The 17706-nt window shown below is 41.7% G+C and overlaps 1 protein-coding gene across 1 annotated transcript in view; it reads left to right on the top strand.

Annotated features, from left to right (window-relative positions):
* Positions 1-16849, top strand: part of cpne2 (copine II) — a gene marked incomplete at its 5' end in the record, with an annotated part of 41357 nt that extends 24508 nt beyond the window's left edge. Inside the window, 6 exons of the mRNA XM_079163784.1 lie at positions 1033-1166; positions 2921-2975; positions 3380-3431; positions 6129-6262; positions 14964-15200; positions 16711-16849. Of these exons, the coding sequence (XP_079019910.1) occupies positions 1033-1166; positions 2921-2975; positions 3380-3431; positions 6129-6262; positions 14964-15200; positions 16711-16818 (720 nt within the window). The 3' untranslated portion in view covers positions 16819-16849. The remainder of the gene's footprint in view (positions 1-1032; positions 1167-2920; positions 2976-3379; positions 3432-6128; positions 6263-14963; positions 15201-16710) is intronic.
* Between the last annotated feature and the right edge of the window lie 857 nt (positions 16850-17706).

The raw sequence follows: 17706 nt of genomic DNA, 5'->3' as shown, positions 1-17706 counted from the left end.
TTCGCTTCGCTTGAGTTAAATACGGTATTTTCGTCAAACGCGCATGTGCGGCCACAGATTACGTTCCTCGTCGACCCATTTAACGCCGAGACGGACTGTTTGAAAGCCCCGCTTTAAGTAAAAATGTAAAAGTCGGACAATTTACAAATATCCGTTGTATCGCGCAAGGCGGAGCTCCTCCCCGATCCGCACGCGCCGCGCACACCTCCACCAGCGTATGTGACAGCAGCAGCAGCAGCCACCCTCCCCGCCGACAAAGAAGGAGCAGCAGCAGCAGCACCCCCCCCCCCCCGCCGACAACCGGCCCTTTGGGGGCAACCATGATGCTGATGTGGCCCCAGAGCGACAATGGGTTTGACACCCCTGGTGTACACAATGTTCATTGTTGAAAATGACTGGCCTGTGGTCTTAGGAGTCAATTTCTGTCATTATCATATTGGTGTGTGACATTTACAATAAATCTGGCTGAGCAAAGGTATGTGTGTGTGTGAGGAAGGGATAGGGTGATGTTCATGTGTGCCCATGTGTATGATGTGGCTCTTTGCGGTAACACAGTAAAAAATGTGGCTCTTGGTCTCTGACTGGTTGGCCACCCCTGAGCTAGTTGATCGAGGCATCAATGAGAGAAAACGTGAAATTCCTCATCCCACATTTAGCGAATATACAGTAGAGTTGAACAAAATGAAATATTAAAACTCACAGCTTGTGTAGTTGCCAGATGAATCATTTTGCCTCTTAGATTCCGATCAGAGTTTACTGCACAGAAGGAAAACAATATAACTGGGCTCCTCCTGTGACATTTGTATTTAATGTCAAAAAGAGAATCAACCATTCCTGTTTGTTTGCTGCTGCTGCTGCCTGTGTTTATTCACCAACGTTCCATTATTGTCGGTGATTCTGCTTTGTTATGCGTAGTGGAGAAGGAAATTAAGAAGACAGACTACGACTCAGTATCTTGAGCTCATTCAAATATGACAGCACAGCAGGTTTCTAAAATGACTTTGAATCTGTCACTTCTCTGTATTTCCACAGGTCGGTATAGACTTCACAGCGTCTAACGGGAACCCTCGAGAGCCGTCCTCCCTCCACTACATTAACCCGTTGGGCAGCAACGAGTATCTCGCCGCCATTCTGGCTGTGGGACAAATCATACAGGACTATGATACGTGAGTATCTTCTTCTTTTTAATCAGTTAAGACAAACAAAAAGTTAGCTCCAGTAATAATACCCTGTGGAGCTATTATAGTAAAATAAAAAATATGGACTTTGATATATATGTATATACATATACAGTATATTACAAACCAGGGAGAAGCTCAGATTACACAGGTGGGCTGTGACTTCATTCTCTGCTCAGGACACCATTACTGATATATTTACATAGCATATAGTTGTTTACTGCCAGATTAATGCCATCCCCCTTGATAGCAAAATGACAAAATGCATGTCCCTTGTTAACCTGCCGTCGCCCCTCTCTATCCCCTAGTAGCAGAGAGAGTGCAGAGGCAGAGGAGTTGTTTCGTTGAATATTTTACTGTAGTCATTCTGACGTATTGACCCTTTATCTGTGAGGGTCAGAATCTATAGCCCCAACAAAATATCAGCAGCCTCACTGTGCTGTGTTGATATATCCACGGAGCTGTCCGCGCTGCTGAAGTAGCAGACAGATTTGTGAGTGTGACTTTCTCTTTGAGTGCCACCCTTCTGTCAGATTTGTCATAAACTCAAGTCGGTCTTTAATTGCTGAGCTGTTTGTTGCTACAGCTTCTCTGCTAACGTGCTAACAGACACAGACACGCGGTTCCCTCACTGTTCAAAGTGAAAAAATCATCTCGGAGCTCTCCTCCTGCCAGTAAACGGCTCCAGAATGTGACTCGTGCTCGCATGTTTTATTGAGGCGTTAACCTCCTGGTCTTTAAAGTGAAGCCAATGCAGAAGTGAAAAAAAAAAGTCAGATTGTATAGAAGTCTATGAGAAAATGACCCTCCTTCTCACTTTATTCATTAGCTCAGTAAACATTGTAAACATGAGTTTATGTTCCCAATCGCTGGTTTCAAGTCGTCTATACAACATGATGTTCATTTAGTAAATTATGGTCTCATTTAGAGTAAAATAGATGATAAATCCGCATGTTAGCCCAATGTGGCATCCCTGCGTAATTATGAATCCCACTGCTCTTCATGGCAAGACCCGCCCTGCGTAGCAGGTTGAGGAAGAGACGACTGGTTAAGGTTAGGCACAGCCTCGATTAGTTAGGGTCAGGATAACCTATTTGGAGAGGGCATAGGACCTCAACAAATCAGGTTCCAAGTACCTTGGCGAGCAATCCCAGCACTTGAATGCTGCACAGGGCGGATCTTGCCAAGAAGAGCAGCGGGATTCATAATAACCTGGCACCTCTCGTACGTCCCTACTTCCACAGTTATGATTGGCCTGTCTGAATTCAGGACAAATTAGGGACATAGCTTTGTTAGCGGCGTGATACGCCGAATTAAAAAGTCGCCTACTGACCATAACCATCTATTTCTTCACTGTTTTTCAAAGTAAAGTCCCAAGTTTGTGTCGCTGAGAACATACTAACGACCACCAATAATTCATAAATTTGTATGCCGTTTGTGTCTTAACAGTTACTTTGAAGTCTGATTTAAATCATTCTCAGTCAAAGAGATAACATCATTCTTGTGTATCCTTCCCTTCAGACAGAAGGTGTTTCTCTGAGTGAGAAGCCATTTTACAACATTGCTTCATTTCTCTGCCAGCTCTCAGCTAGTTTTTCTGTTAGTGTCTTTGAACGTGCTTCTTTGTGCAAAAGGTAACAGGATTTCCTCTGCTGTCTAAATCCAGCTTGTTGAATTTGGATGAAAAAATAAATAAAAGGTTTAACTAACGTTCCAATCTGTTGTCATGGTTTCCTCCTCAGTGACAAAATGTTTCCTGCTCTGGGATTCGGAGCTCAACTCCCACCAGACTGGAAGGTATGTGTGTGTTTGTCTGCGTTGTTGTTATTGTTGTTATTGTTGTTTGTGTACATGCGTGTGTGCTAGACACAGGTATGAGTGATACATAAATGTACAGTATATTTGTGTGTGTGTGTGTGACAACCAGATGAAACTGTAAGCATTATACATGCATATTCACATGATTACGCAACTGTCAACCCATCTGTGTTGCCATGGCACTGAGCTGATGAAAAGGACAAAGGAGAGAGAGAGAGAGAGCGGTACACACACAGAGAGAGAGAGGGAGAGAGAGAGAGAGAGAGAGGATGGGAGGGTGGGAGAGAAAGTGTGGGAGAGATGGATAGTCTTTCTCAACAATGTTCTACAATGTAGTGAAGGAAGAATATCAAGTTTGTCGTGTGGGTTTCTTGTCTCCTCAGGTGTCACACGAATTTGCCATCAACTTTAACCCCACCAACCCCTTCTGCTCAGGTGAGACACTGTGCACTAGTCCCAGGTACCATCGATGACCTTGATGCTCCATTTGAAAATATGAATGTATATACATTTACACTGTATATGCAGATACAGATACCAAAAACATAATATTGTCCACTAGAGCGCTGCAGGAATGAGTCCCAAAACCCATAAATAAATGAGCGTATTTGCATTAGCGTTAATGTGTTTCTTTTTATGTTTTTTTTGTGAGATGCCTGCAATACGGTCTGTGGTTAACACAAGTTGATTTGAAGGCCCTGTTCTATGATATGAAATGCTTCAGTAAATACCCCTCAGGTACATGTTGAAGCTTTTACTTTAGGTGGTTCCTATCAAACGGCTTAATAAGACTACTGGGGTAGCAGGGGCATTAAACGTTATCACGTCGAACACTAGTCTGCTTTTAGCTCTGTGCTGGTGACATTGAAGTCATACAACAGTGGTGTAAGTTGCTTTAGCCTAACGTTAGCCTATTACATCGGGCAATTATATTTTTGCTTCAGAAGAAGGTTTTCAAAGTGTACTTTTTTGGAGGTTGTCTTGCACAAACTTGTGTTGGCCACAGAGCTTATTTTCTGCAATTATCCAAATCCCACTGGCTTTATTATTCTTTTTTTCGAGGGAATCAGTACTATGCTAACTTCTGTGTTGGCCTAGCAAATATATATAGCATTCTATAGATCTGTCTTGATAGAAAATTGGGCTGGGGAGTGAAGGCCATTGCAACACTGTATGTGATATTGTTGCATATAAACTTGACTTAACTTTTAGCAAGATACGGACTTGTTTTCTGTTTTCAACTCTATTCCATTTGTAATAGCCGAAGCTGAAAACACTCTCCCTTATCTAAACGTATAGGTTGTTGGTTTCTTTGTGGCCCAGAGCTACATCTTCCCCGAGCAAGCTGCATTAACAGATTGGAGTTACTAAGCTGTTCTTTCCCTATGAAGATGTAAAACATTGTCTACAAATATTCTGTCAGGCCCGTATTCAAATATGACTACACTAGTGTTGCAATAGCAACACGGTTGCCAGCACTGTTTAAGAGACTGAAACTGAATTTCATTTCAGTTAAAAGGATGGTAGAATATAGTCCCATTTTCTCTTTAAACATTTACATATGAGGTTGTGACTTTGTGGAAATATATATAACACCACCGAGAACGTGCTAAAACATCACTGCAATAGTCTTCTTCAGTTTAACAAAGATGAGGCACACCCAGTAAAAAAAAGAAAAATCTCCAGATCATGTGACAGCAGCATGTGACAGCAGAGTTGTCGATTTGTTCATTTTTGAGGGGGAGGGCAAAACACCTCTTTTGGTTCTGTATTTCTTTGCTGCTGGATGGATTGCTATGAAATTTGGTATACATATTCATGCTCCCTTCAGGGTAGATTGTAATCACTTTAGTCAGTCATGTCATTTAATTTAACAGCATCACCCTGGCCTTTATTTTAGGTTGTCCAGTACTTTTGTTTATGACAAATACCGGCATAGGTAGTGACATTCCCACCAGTCTGTACCTTTTGTTTCGTGATCTTGCAAATAAGGACGCTAACATGCTTAACTAATGTGGCGAACGTGGTGAACATTGTACTTGCATGTTACCTTTGTTATGATGAGCAGCCTCACATAGCTGCTAGCAGTCAAAAGGCCATATAGCAAATACACACTGTAACTAATATTTCCTCACCTCCATCATCTCTGTTTACATTTCAACAGATTTGTAAATCATCAGTATCTTGCACCTTGTTTTAAAGAACCACAAAGTAAGCACTCCTTTTTAATATGGTGCATCAGTTAACGCAACATTAGCATTTGAAATGTGCAAATGGGTTAATTGACGAATGCAAACGACTTGAGTACCGACTGCTGAGAGCACAACTGTGAGACCCAGAAGGAAATTGTGCAACGCGTATTTACGCCTGATAGAGGCAGGATGTTATGCTGAGTTAAGAACAGGTTCTGTGTGTTTCTTCAAAATAGAAGTACAGCTGTTAAAACATGTGCCTCCACAAACGCCCTTTCGCTGTTGAACTGCTCCTCTACAAACTACGTGAGACAGCATTACAGCTCATCTTTCCTCGGAAAGGTCAATTCAGCCTCCAGTGCACTCTAAAATTAAAAGTTCCTGGCAAAACCTGATTTGGAGGACTCCAGTCTGAAAGTGCTGCTATAACTGCCATATAAAACTGTTTCATACAAAGTGCAATATGCTACCACCCTACCAAGGGAGTATCATTCTATTTTAGCACACGATAATTGTTTGCTATAGTGTTTTTTGAAATATTTGATCATGAAAAATAAATAAGCCTGTGTTTATGTTGACTTCCCAGTTCCCTTTAAAAAGAAAACAAAAAAAAACATGCAGGCGACTGATTCTGGAGGCAAATCAGCTCATTCACACATTTAATTGTCTGGTTGTTTGAGCTGATTGGAGTCTAAAATAGCACTGCTGATGAGAAACAATGATTTCCATTAGCTGCTGCCCTGGGTAGAAAATGTCTCACTTGAGTTGAGAGACATGACAAAGATATTTTTTCCATACGTGTCCCTCCCCACCCCATCACAAACCTCCCTTCCTCCCCCGCTCGCTGTCTCTCTCCTGCCCTCATCACTTCTCATCAGTCTTATATTTCATTTGAAGGTTTGCTAAAATTGTAATTCTTTCTGTCTCTTTCTCTGTGTAGGTGTGGAGGGCATTGCCCAGGCCTACTCCGCCTGTCTCCCTCACATCCGTTTCTACGGCCCGACAAACTTTGCTCCGATCATCAGCCATGTTGCACGTTTTGCTGCCCAGGCACTTCAACAAGAGAAAGCGGCGGTAGGTGGCAACGACCTACTCATTAATCTGCCTTTCCATGTTCTAATTATTCTGTAGTTAAACCGGTGTAATGCAAACAGGAATCATGAGCCACAAGGGGATGACACAGTTTGTAAAACATTTGCAAATACGCTGGCTGTATTCCAGTTTCCACTACGACCAGTAACCGCTACAATTCCACGCTGAAACTGAGCCAGACATTTATCACAATCTGTCAGCCTCTTGCTGACAACACACCGGCCCATAACGGTCCGCATGCCAATGATCCAGACATTAAGACATATGTAGCATCTGTCATGTCAGCCATAGGTTCCTTAAAAGGAAATGTAATATTTGATTGATTCATTTAACAGGAAATCTCATGCTGATCCTGCCAATATATGCACATACTGTGATTGCATGGCTGCAAAAAGGGCAACGGTTGAGCGGGGTTCATGGGAATGTCACTATTTCACTTCACATTTGACTCTTTGGTTTCTACTGCTGCTTTTTAACAGGTATATCTATTTTTGTATATCTCTTTGGGATGATAATAAAGCTGAAGGTAAAGTTGCTGTGGATTAGCTGGTGTAGACTAAACTGTTGGATGAATGTGCAGATCAAGAAATCAGCCATAATAGTTTCAGTTATGTCCCTGAGAGCCTTTAAGCTGCAGTTATCTGTAAAGGGCTTAACTTATTTCAGGAGCAAGGTGTCTTTCTGGTTCCTGTGCTGTACCATCTTCCACCAACAGCTTCTCCCAGTTAAACGGCCTGTGTTCTTCCTTTGGGTTGGAGCGGGCACCATTGCTGTCATATCTTTCGTTTTTAGCAAAAAGTAATTTAATAATAGTAATAATAATTTTGATGATCTCCTGACTTTTTTCCTTGCATGTGGTTAGTTATTTACTGTGACAGTGTCCTTTGGTTGTGTGTGGTTATAAACTAAAGTGAAGTTATATGGTGTGATTCTGTGAAGGGCTGCAACCATCACTCATTTTTTCTGTCCATGAATCTTTTGATTGTTTTTTCGATTAATCAATCTAGTAATTAAATGTCCAAAACTCTTGAAAAATCTTGATCAGTGTTTCTCAATGACGTCCTCAAATGTATTGTTTTGTCCACATCTCAGAGAAATTCAGGTTTGTGTCATAGAAGAGTAAAGCAACCAGAAAATATTCACATTTAAGAAACTAGAATCAGATCATTTTGACTCTTTTTCTTCAAAAAAGTAAAGACTCAATCCAATAAAAAAATAATCAAAATAGTTGCCGATTAATTTTTAGTCGACATCTTGTGCATTAATCGTTGCAGCTATAATACTGTGTCCCTTACTTTTTTGTAATAATTTCTCACTAAGTCTTGGGGTTTTGAATAAAATCAAAGGTGTATTTGCTACTTTTGATCAGCTACCTGATTCCATTGACACCGATAAATGAATGAATGCACCTTTTAACTGCACACATACAGTACAATAGATGACATCTACAAGTTTGTCTGAATGTGGATATATACAGTAGTAGGATTCATGAAATTCTTGGCAAATGTAATGACGTGAAGTGTCTCAAACTCTTCTTTTTCTCTTCAAAGTTATATTTTACCTCCTGCTCTCGCTGCTCAAAGACTACTGCTCGTCTGCTCGGTGAACAACGGTTTGACAGCTAACAGACAGGATTCTCTACACGTCTCAATGCTATCAAACAACTATTAAAGGTCTACCTGGTCCCTCCGCTTATGTCCTCTCTTTCATCCTCTGATATTTTGCTTACTTTGTGATCAGCTGTACCTTTAGCCCGTCTAGTGGCCACTTTCAAATCAGTATTTGGAGATTCCCATCGTGTCACTGGCACCCAAGAATTTCCCTTGAGGGTTCTGTCCAGTAATCATTTCCTTCACCCTCTATGGCTGCTTGTTGTCTAGACTCCTGTGTTTCTGTGTTATGAGCGGTTATGAACTATGAGCTACTGTAAAGTCCTACTTTTACATCGGGACACCAACCTCTCTTCTTCTTTGCCTTCAAAGACGTCATCTGTCTCTGTGATCCTTCAATGTAAATCCTTCATGTTCACCCCCAGACAAAAGGTTTAAACATATTGGTTATCATTATCGTTCTATTGATAATTTAACACAAACATGGCACTAAATCGTATTATTTACTCACCAGGAGCAGTAGTGAGCATTGAGTGCCTGTCAGGGCAGCTTGTACTCATAATTGATCTACTCTGATGGCGTGTGTGTGCATCTGTTGGCTCTGAGTCCTGTCATAGTGACCAGAGTGCCAGGGAGAAGGGTGATAGACTGGAGTGACAACTTTTGTCCTCTCTTCTTCTATATCACACATTTTCTTCAGCTGAGTCACTGACCAGGCATTTCACACATTTTCTGGCTAAACAGCACGATAGAAGAGCGTCCTGCATCTCATTTTCTCTATTTTTATGTCACTTTCTCTGTAGTTTTCTCTTCTCTCCTCTCCAACCGCTCATGCGGTTGATTCTTTCATGCTAGTGGCGTGTCCATCAATCTGTCCACTACTTAATCACATTCATCTCGACAACTACTGGATGGATTGCCATGAAAATGTTAGCGCGTTAATGTGCTAAACGAAGACGAAGAACATGGTTAAACAGCGTAGCATTGTCATTGTGAGTCTGTTGCTATGCTTGTGTTAGCATTTAGCGCTGCCTGAATAATGCCTCACAGAGACACCGGCGTGACTGTAGACTCTTAAGCTGCCTTCACATGATAAGACATTCTTGCAGAGGCAAAGTGCAGGTACAATATGTCATCGAAAAGTACGCAGGGAAGCTATTCACTGTTTCTAGGCAACAACAACGTATGCAGTTGTTATCTCATTGGTTTGAAAGGTCAGCGGCTACCAAGGTCGTCATTGAAATAATTTGAGCTTTGAGCACTGCGAACCGGTGGCAATTTCTCCCTTTAGGAAAACAATGGCACAGCCAGCGCGGAGTGATTTATTTTTACCTCTGATCATATGTGGGTGGCTTTCGTTATGAATAAATAAGAATTGTTTGATTCTACCAGCATTATGATCCTGGTTGGTTTCTTAAAAAAACAATCTGTAGCTACTACCCTCTTTTTATAAATACTTTTTTTATCTCTTTTGTAGCCATTCCACTATGCAGTATTCCTTTCACATTGGTGTGATTCATGCTTACAGCTTTCTACGTCACAAATAAGAATAGTGGCACATCTGTCGTCTCTGCTCTTCAGAAGGCCTTTTTAATAAAAAGGAAGAGCCAATCACAGCTCAGCTTGTTTTGATCTGAGTATAGTTTATGTCAAAACCACTGGATTTCAGCATAATGTGCTTCTATTTGGTGGGCCATTGGATTATGTATCCGAGTCAGTTACACATAAAATCCAAATAGAGAAAGACCTACGGCTCTGCTTCACACCCAAGAAGGTTTTCTATTTTGGTAGCATTTCTTGGTAAGAAGTCATACAGTTTTCCTCGGGCTGTGACCTATGCAGCGTTCTCATTGAAATGAAATGTCAAATGAACATTGGGCCCTTCACACAGCAGCCATTTTGACAGGTCATAGCAGGGTAAACACAGGTGTAATTGAGAAACCGTTCTATTTAGTGTGTCACAGTCATTCCAGTGAGCCCGCATGCACAATACCAGGGCCTTGGCCCACCTAAATGGAACATGGCCATAATTAATGTTAATGATTACAGCTGTGTTTACCCTGCAATGACATGTCAAGAAAGGCCTGTCTAGTTCGTAGCGCCGGTTAGCATCATATCTGCCCAGATGTCCCAGTTTCCCACCAGCACTTAAACATAGCATGCAATTGAGTAGAGACTGAAAAGCGTATCAAAAGTCCTCGAGCGAATGTAACCGGATTTGTGCATTTCAGACGATCCGTGTGCACACATTTAAAAATCTGTAACTAAATACAAAATAAGTTATTTATTTTTAATGAATTTGTAGACATTTTGTATACACAGGAAGCTTTTTGAAGGCGAACGAGATCAGATCTGTGAAGTTGAAAATCTGTTGGTAAAATATTGATATTCATTCAGGAGGTGATGTGTGCATTTGTGTGTTCAATACGGTTAGTATTTGTGTGTAAATTGGAACACACATTCGTGAATAACCTAAAATACACACAAATTATTGCACAAATAAATCTTATTTTTCGTTTGTAGATCATGTAATACACATTTGTGACCATTTTGAGTCTAATTTAAGTCCATACCAGTAAGTCCCACTGATGCAAGAGCAGAATCAAGTCGAGCCAGTTTGTCTATTTTAATTTCCAATTGCATGTTTTTAATTCAGAGCTATCAAAATAAACAGAAATAGTCGTTTTGTAATAAAAAGCATCAATACTTTAATAACTAGCAGGCTGTGCAGCTGGATGAAGCTTGTGACCGTCCATGGTTCAGTCCCTTTCAATTTATTTTCCTGTTTCGGACTGCGTGCCATGCATTGCAGCTTAAACGAGACAAGTTTGGGCACAAACAGCGGTCTCACTTCATGTTGCTGTAAGGCAGCAAGGCTCGGGTTACATTACCTGTGAAGCTCAATATTATGTTCCGGCTGGTGTTTTTTATACAAAAACATGCACAGATGTGTGACACTGGCAGGAGCTTCGGATCTCCAAACTTTCAGCAAATGGTACATTTTTGCCTTCTTGTGTGTGCTGTATCCAGTGGCACGTCTCCTACCTAACTGAAGAGAGTGCAGTGGCTGGGTATCATTATGCTCCCACGGTGCTTTTTGTCCCTAATTGTATCCTGTCACCCTGTGGAGAACAAATACATGAGCAAAATACACAAAGGATTGTACTCGTCTGTGTGTTGTGTGCAAGAATCCTTTTGTTTCTGTAAGGAAATGATTGTAGGCCCTTTTCTTGTTTTATATTACAGTGAGTTCAAACAGGGGTGGAACATAGGAAGGAGTGACACACAATGAGATGTGACAGCCACGGCAGAAGTGTGTGTGTGTGTGTGTGTGTGTGTGTGTGTGTGTGTGTGTGTGTGTGTGTGTGTGTGTGTGTGTGTGTGTGTGTGTGTGTGTGTGTGTGTGTAGGTGTGTGTGTGTGTGTTTCTGTTGGGGTAAGGGGTCGGGTAGGTAGGCTGCACAAATCGGCTGCTGCTCTGCCTCAATCTTCCTGTTCCTCAGATAATGAGAGGACCTGTGACGGCAGACTGTGTAACTGTGTACAAACACACTCCCGTTACTAACACACTCACACACAGGCTGCAGGCCAGTGCAGTTTGCGCGTGTCCCAGTGTGTGAGCGACCCTGTCTATCTGTGTTATAATGATTCTCTAATGAGCGCTGCTGTTAGCACATTAAAGAGACAGGCTTCAGAGCCCTCCCCGTGTGTGTGTGTGTGTGTGTGTGTGTGTGTGTGTGTGTGTGCAACATAAAAGTGTGATTTTGTTCCGATTAATGTCAGCGTGTGTCTTCATGTTTGTTCTTCTCATCATAGGATAACAATTCGCATTCTAGTGCGCAAAACCGATGCACATTCTTTGTGCATGTGTGTGTGTGTGTGTGTGTGATCACATATGATCTGCCTTATAGACCACAAAACTAGTTCAAGTTCTTTTTCAACAAAGATAACTTTCTAACTATTTGCCATAAATGTTCAATTCATTGGCATAAGAGGTATCTCTGGCAGAAAATAAGCATAGCATTGATACAGTGAAGTCACACTTTTATGGGCTGATCAACATCAATATGCCTTACAGGTTGGCTCATTCACAACTGTGTGACCAATAATGTCATATCATATTTGTGGAGGTTTATGGACCCAACACTATCTCTGTTTACTCTGATGATCAAACGTATGCCTCCACCCAACCTCCACCGTATGTGTCACTTTGTGTTGTTGATTTAAGAGTTAATGTTCTTTTATTCTTCACGCTCGGCGGTTGTATCGCAGAGGACCCTTGGAAGTGCAGTGTTTGGTGTGAGCTCTTGAGGTCTACGGGACATAATCATTTTATTAGTATAAAAACATATAAAAGCTTCTTTTCTCTGTTGGTAGTGCATCCCACCACAGCAGCCTTTAGTAATTATTCTGTTGTTTGCTAGCAGACAAAAGTGACAAGGAGTCACCTTCACACAATGCAAAGTCAATGGAGAGGGATTAATTGTTATCCCTCCAGTGTGGGCGGGACTTAATCTTGCTCTGTCTCTATAGTTGAAGATAGCTGGCTAACCCACTCACTTCAGGCCTCTGGTGTAAAATTGGTTCCCACTGTTTGTTTTCACTGTTGCATTGAATAAAACTCGCTTTATATCACCATTACGTTACGTTAATGCTCAATAAAATATCATTAGAGGAGGCAAAATGCGTGTGTGTGTGCGTGTGTGTGTGCGTGTGTGTGTAGGTGTGTGTGTGTGTGTGTGTGTAGGAAAGAGAGAGATACCTTTTGTGTCTCTGGTTTGATACAGGTAATAATGGACAGGTGTGATAGGATGTAGTGCCTCCTGTAATCCATCTGAAGTCTCTGTCCACATTAGACACACACTGTATCCTTGTTCTGTCTGGTGTGTTTGTGTTTCTGTGTGTATGTGCAGTAAGATAGTAAAGAAAGCTGTATCATAAGCATTACAACTATATTTCACAGCTTTGTTGAATTTCGGTTCGATGGGTTTGTTATTATGTATATACATGTATCTATAATTTTAGATGTTTATCTGATTATTTTGCTTCATAATCAAGATAACTGAATCCTTTTTTTAAATATCTAAGTAGCTTGTTTCAACTTGTAACCTCACCAAAAATCTTTCATGTCCAATGATCACAATTATAATAATATTATTTTAATTTGACATAGCGCTTTTCTAAGTACCCAAAGACGCTTCACATAGGGCGGAGACAAAAAAAAGAAAAAAAAAGAAAGACAAAACAGAGCAAACAAAACCACAGGGAACAGGGAGGGCCGGAGGCGTGCAATGTTCCTGAAGTGAAAGAAGGCAGTGTTGGTGATGTGGTTGGCGTGGGGTAGGAAAGAGAGGGTGGGGTCGAGGATGATACCGAGGTTGCGGACCTGGGTGGAGGGGGTGACGATGGAGCCATCAATGTTGAGAGAGAAGGGCTGGGCTGAAAGAAACTTCTAAAACTGTAGTTTTAGAAGTTCTCTGTTTTGGTTTTACGGCTTGTGACTTTACAATTTGGTTCACTGTCGTCAACCCTGTTTCCAGCAGGCAGTTGTTTTCATCGAAAAAGCTCAGATAAACCCACTGTATGCTTCCTGTCTAACACCAAACGACACATGCAGAGTTATTGACTAGCTGACGAACCCACTGAAGCGTTTACCTGCTAAAAAGACAGATATTTCTCTCAGGAGTTGTCGGGGACCAAAACAGAGCTAGAAGGAGAGTGAATATTGGACCTACATTTTTCAGCTGTCCAGAAACACAACTCGAGACTGATGCTAATGCTGCTCCATGCCGATTGGATACATAGTAGGAATAGTGTTTGCTAAAAAAGCTAACCGTAACAAATTTAAATTAATGATATGTCAAATGTGTGTTTGTAGCTTTTTGCTGCCCCAAAGTGGACAAAAAAAGCGAATTAATGCGCGTCAAAAATCTTATTATAAAGCAAGGAATCTCTGTCTGTCTGTCTGTCGGTATGTCCTTAGTATATCTCAAGAATCTGATCTGATCTATTTCACACTTGCCGGGTGTATTGATACAGTGTCGAATTTGGTGCCATTAAGGACACGCGACACTTTTAACACTCTGCGGACTGAGTCGAGTTAATGTCTGAATGCAATACAAATAATGATAGTTGCTTCCTAAAAAAAGATCCTTCTATCTTATTCAAGCATTTATGTGTGTATTTCTGTAAGTGTACTTTATAGACATGTTCTCCTGAAAGTGCTTTAATTAGAATTTGTGTGTTTATTTTTTTTTGTAATTAAGACTTAAGAAGAGACAGGATGAGTGCCATCTGTGTGCACAGTCCACCTCCAGACTTGTGAATGAAACAATTTCCCCAGTTTATACAGACTCAGATTTACGTATGCGTTCATGATGTGCCACTCATTTATTCAGGTTTGTCCTCCAAAAAAAACATCCAATAAGAAACTTCAACACGAATGGATCACGACATGTTACGGGATATTTCAGTCTTATGCTAGAAGCCGAATCCCTTTCCCTCCTGATTCACTGCTAATTATTCCCTATTTGTTCTTCCTTTCTTTTTCCATCTCCTTCCCTTGTTCATCTATCGATTCATTTCTTTTCCTTCCATCATGTTTTTCCAGGAGCAGATGGTGTGCTCTGTCATACGAATGGAGCCCAACTTGCTGTAATGCAGGAAAGCTTTCATTCTGGGTTCTATATTTTTCTCTCTCCCTCGAGCAGTGTCATCAAGCGCTCTCTTCTCCTTGAATGCTGTCTGTCTTTTCTTCACCGTCACTCCTAACAATCTCTGAAATGTCCTCTATTGCATTTTTTATTTTTGTCATGTCTCCTTTGTCTCACCCTTTGACCGAGCTCTCCTTCTCCACCTCCACAACACCATGTCACTCTGCTCACCATTATTGACTGCATAATCACAATGATTGCGACTTATCGTCCCAGTCTATTTTCTTCATGCTGATTTCTCCTCAAGTGACTTTAGAGGAGATTCTTCACATTAAGGGTATTTCTGACTTCCCTTTGTGTCTTCTCTCCCTCATTTCTCTCTCCCTATCTTCCCTTCCACCAACCCTCTTCCCCTCTGCAGCAGTACTTCACTCTCCTCATTATAACAGACGGTGTCATCAGCGATATGGACGAGACGCGTCACGCCATCGTACAGGCGTCTAAGCTACCCATGTCCATCATCATCATCGGTGTGGGCAACGCAGACTTCGCTGCCATGGAGTTCTTAGATGGAGACGCCAGCGTTTTAAGGTCCAACGCGGGAGAGGAGGCTGTTCGCGACATTGTCCAGTTTGTCCCTTTCAGAGATTTCCGAAATGTGAGTACTGGTCTCTGAAAACCAGCAGGATGACATGGAACCGTGACGCACCTGAAAGAAAAAATGAAATAGAACGGCTGCAAGTCATGGTTGATGTTTACTGTAACAGAACAATTAAGAATTTAAATTGTCTTTGCCTTCCAAATGCTGTACATACATTTAAATGTTTTAAGACTTTTTGCACTACTGTAGAGCGATATACATATACAGACACAAAACAAAAGTCCAGTCCGAGTCCTTATCCCAAATGGTTCTATGCTATCCTCAAATCTGATATGGGCGTCAGATCACTCATTCATTTGTTCTTTGTTTTATCACGACTGTGTGGGTGTGGGTTGATCAGATTTGATTGACAGTTGCCTAGCAACTTAAGCAAACAACCCCACCAGATACAGATTCAAGTGTTCCTTAAATAGTGATTATTGTTTCTTCTAGTCCTGTCAGCTTGAAACCAGTGAGAAGAGCTCAGACAAAACAAACCTGGACCGTGTTACTTTACAGCTGTGGTGTGATCTGAGTGGAACTGTGCTGAATAAAATACACAATCGTCTTATTTCCACTCTACATCTTTCAGTCACCATTTGCCGAGATGACACTTCAGCTAATGTTTTTGACTTTGCTGATGTGAATTGTGGTGTCACTTTGACTCCATCTTAGTTCTGCGGTAGAGGCTTTACCTAATGACACAACATTGCTGTCTTGAGTGTGAGGAGTGCGTTAGCAAATGGCAGACCTGTTGCTACTCGGATTGTAACACACTACACACACACATGCAGGGTCTGCTAGATGAGGAGAGCTGCCTGGTTATCTCTGACTCGACAGAGACACTGTGAGCGTGTGTGTTGATGAGCACACATACAGCACATTTAAAACGATTTAGTGTGAGTGTCCAAACAAGTGTGCTGGAGCTAAGCACGTGGCTTATAATAAGAATGTGCACCAGAGGACTCACTTTGCATTTGTGTTCATTTTAGTATATACGGTATTTTGTGTGTGTGTGGGCGCGGGTGGTGGGCGAGCTGACTTCCTTTGTAGTGGGAGGAACACAGTGTTTGCTGGCTTCGTTCCAGTTTGTCGGTGGAAGGCTGAGAGACAGCAACAGACATAATGGAGAGGAAGAAATGATGCTGAGACAGAGACGAAACGTAACGATGGCAGTGACCTGAAACGATGAGCTGATGTGTTGGCAGCGTCTGTTGGCTATAAATTAGTATCTTCATAAAGTTGGTGGTGATACTTAGCAAGTTGGTAGCAATTATTGTAATATAATTTATTAGCAGAAATCACGACAAGGAGTGTCCATAAACCACAGTACTACAGTAAACACCACACAACCGTCTGTAAGCAGCACCGATGAACTGGACGTGCAAATACCAGGCGCAGTTCAGAGAAAGCCACTCAAAGCAGAACCAAAATACTAAAACCCCTTTTCCAGCCTTCATTTTACTTTACTTTTTGTGTTTTTTGTTGCATAAATGAATGTGCTCTCTTGCTCTTTTTCCTCTCGCAGGCACCCAAGGAGACCCTCGCCAAGTCAGTCCTAGCCGAACTGCCTCAGCAGGTCACCCAGTACTTTAAGCAGCGGAATCTACCGCCCGCCAACACAGCGCCGAAGTGAGACGCCCCCAAAAACAAAAAGCCCACACGCTGTACAATAGCTCAACAAAACGTCTCTTCTCATTAACGGCAAACGATACAGAATGAAAGTGTGTATATTGGCTGTGAACAAAAAAATGAGTTGTGGACAAAAAAAGAAAAAAATCAAACATTGAAGACATCCCTGCCACTATATTTACAAGGTTTGTGACTGGATGTTTTGGTCAGTATCCATTGTGAATCCATCAGAGGCGATATTCTCTGTTTCTTAAAGCTTTCCAGCACACTGAACCATGAAAATAACGTTTAAAGGACCTTGCATGTCTATAGCCATGGCAGGTGTCTCCAAATCATATGGATGTTCATGAATATGCAGCTAAAACACTGGCCTTTTTGTAGGAGAAATGGAAAAACATCTTTTATTTTGCTTTTTGCATGTGTGTGTGTTGTGATTGATACCATGTGATACATACAACTTCTTGGTGTAGAGTCCCTTCTCAGCTGAAATATATCAGTGGTTCAATCCCCTCCCTTTGTCTTATGGATCCTTTTCAGGTAGCGGATCGGACGAAGGCAGGTTGCTTTTGTGCTCACGTGTGGAGGACTCACAGGCTGAGCCTGAACAGAGCATTATTTCTTCCCCCCCTGCTCCATCGCCAGGGGGAGGTTTCAATTTAAAGTTGTCATAGCCAGTTGTCTGAAGGGCGAGTTTTAATGCTCCACTATGCTTGTTTGATTCGAGAAGATCGAATCAGGGGAGGACGAGGCCGTAGTGGCAGCTGTAGCACTAACACAGGATAGATGTGGGGTACTTTGTGAACTCATTAGGCTGTTAAATATGGGGCCATTTTGCTGGCTTCTGCAAAATCCTTGTATTTCTTATGACTTCAGTCTATCCTGCATGATGCCA

This window comes from Pholis gunnellus, assembly GCF_910591455.1.
Source record: "Pholis gunnellus genome assembly, chromosome: 7".
Lineage (NCBI taxonomy): Eukaryota > Metazoa > Chordata > Actinopteri > Perciformes > Pholidae > Pholis > Pholis gunnellus.
Note: the sequence above shows the minus strand (reverse complement) of the source record. Positions and strands in the feature narration are given on the sequence as shown.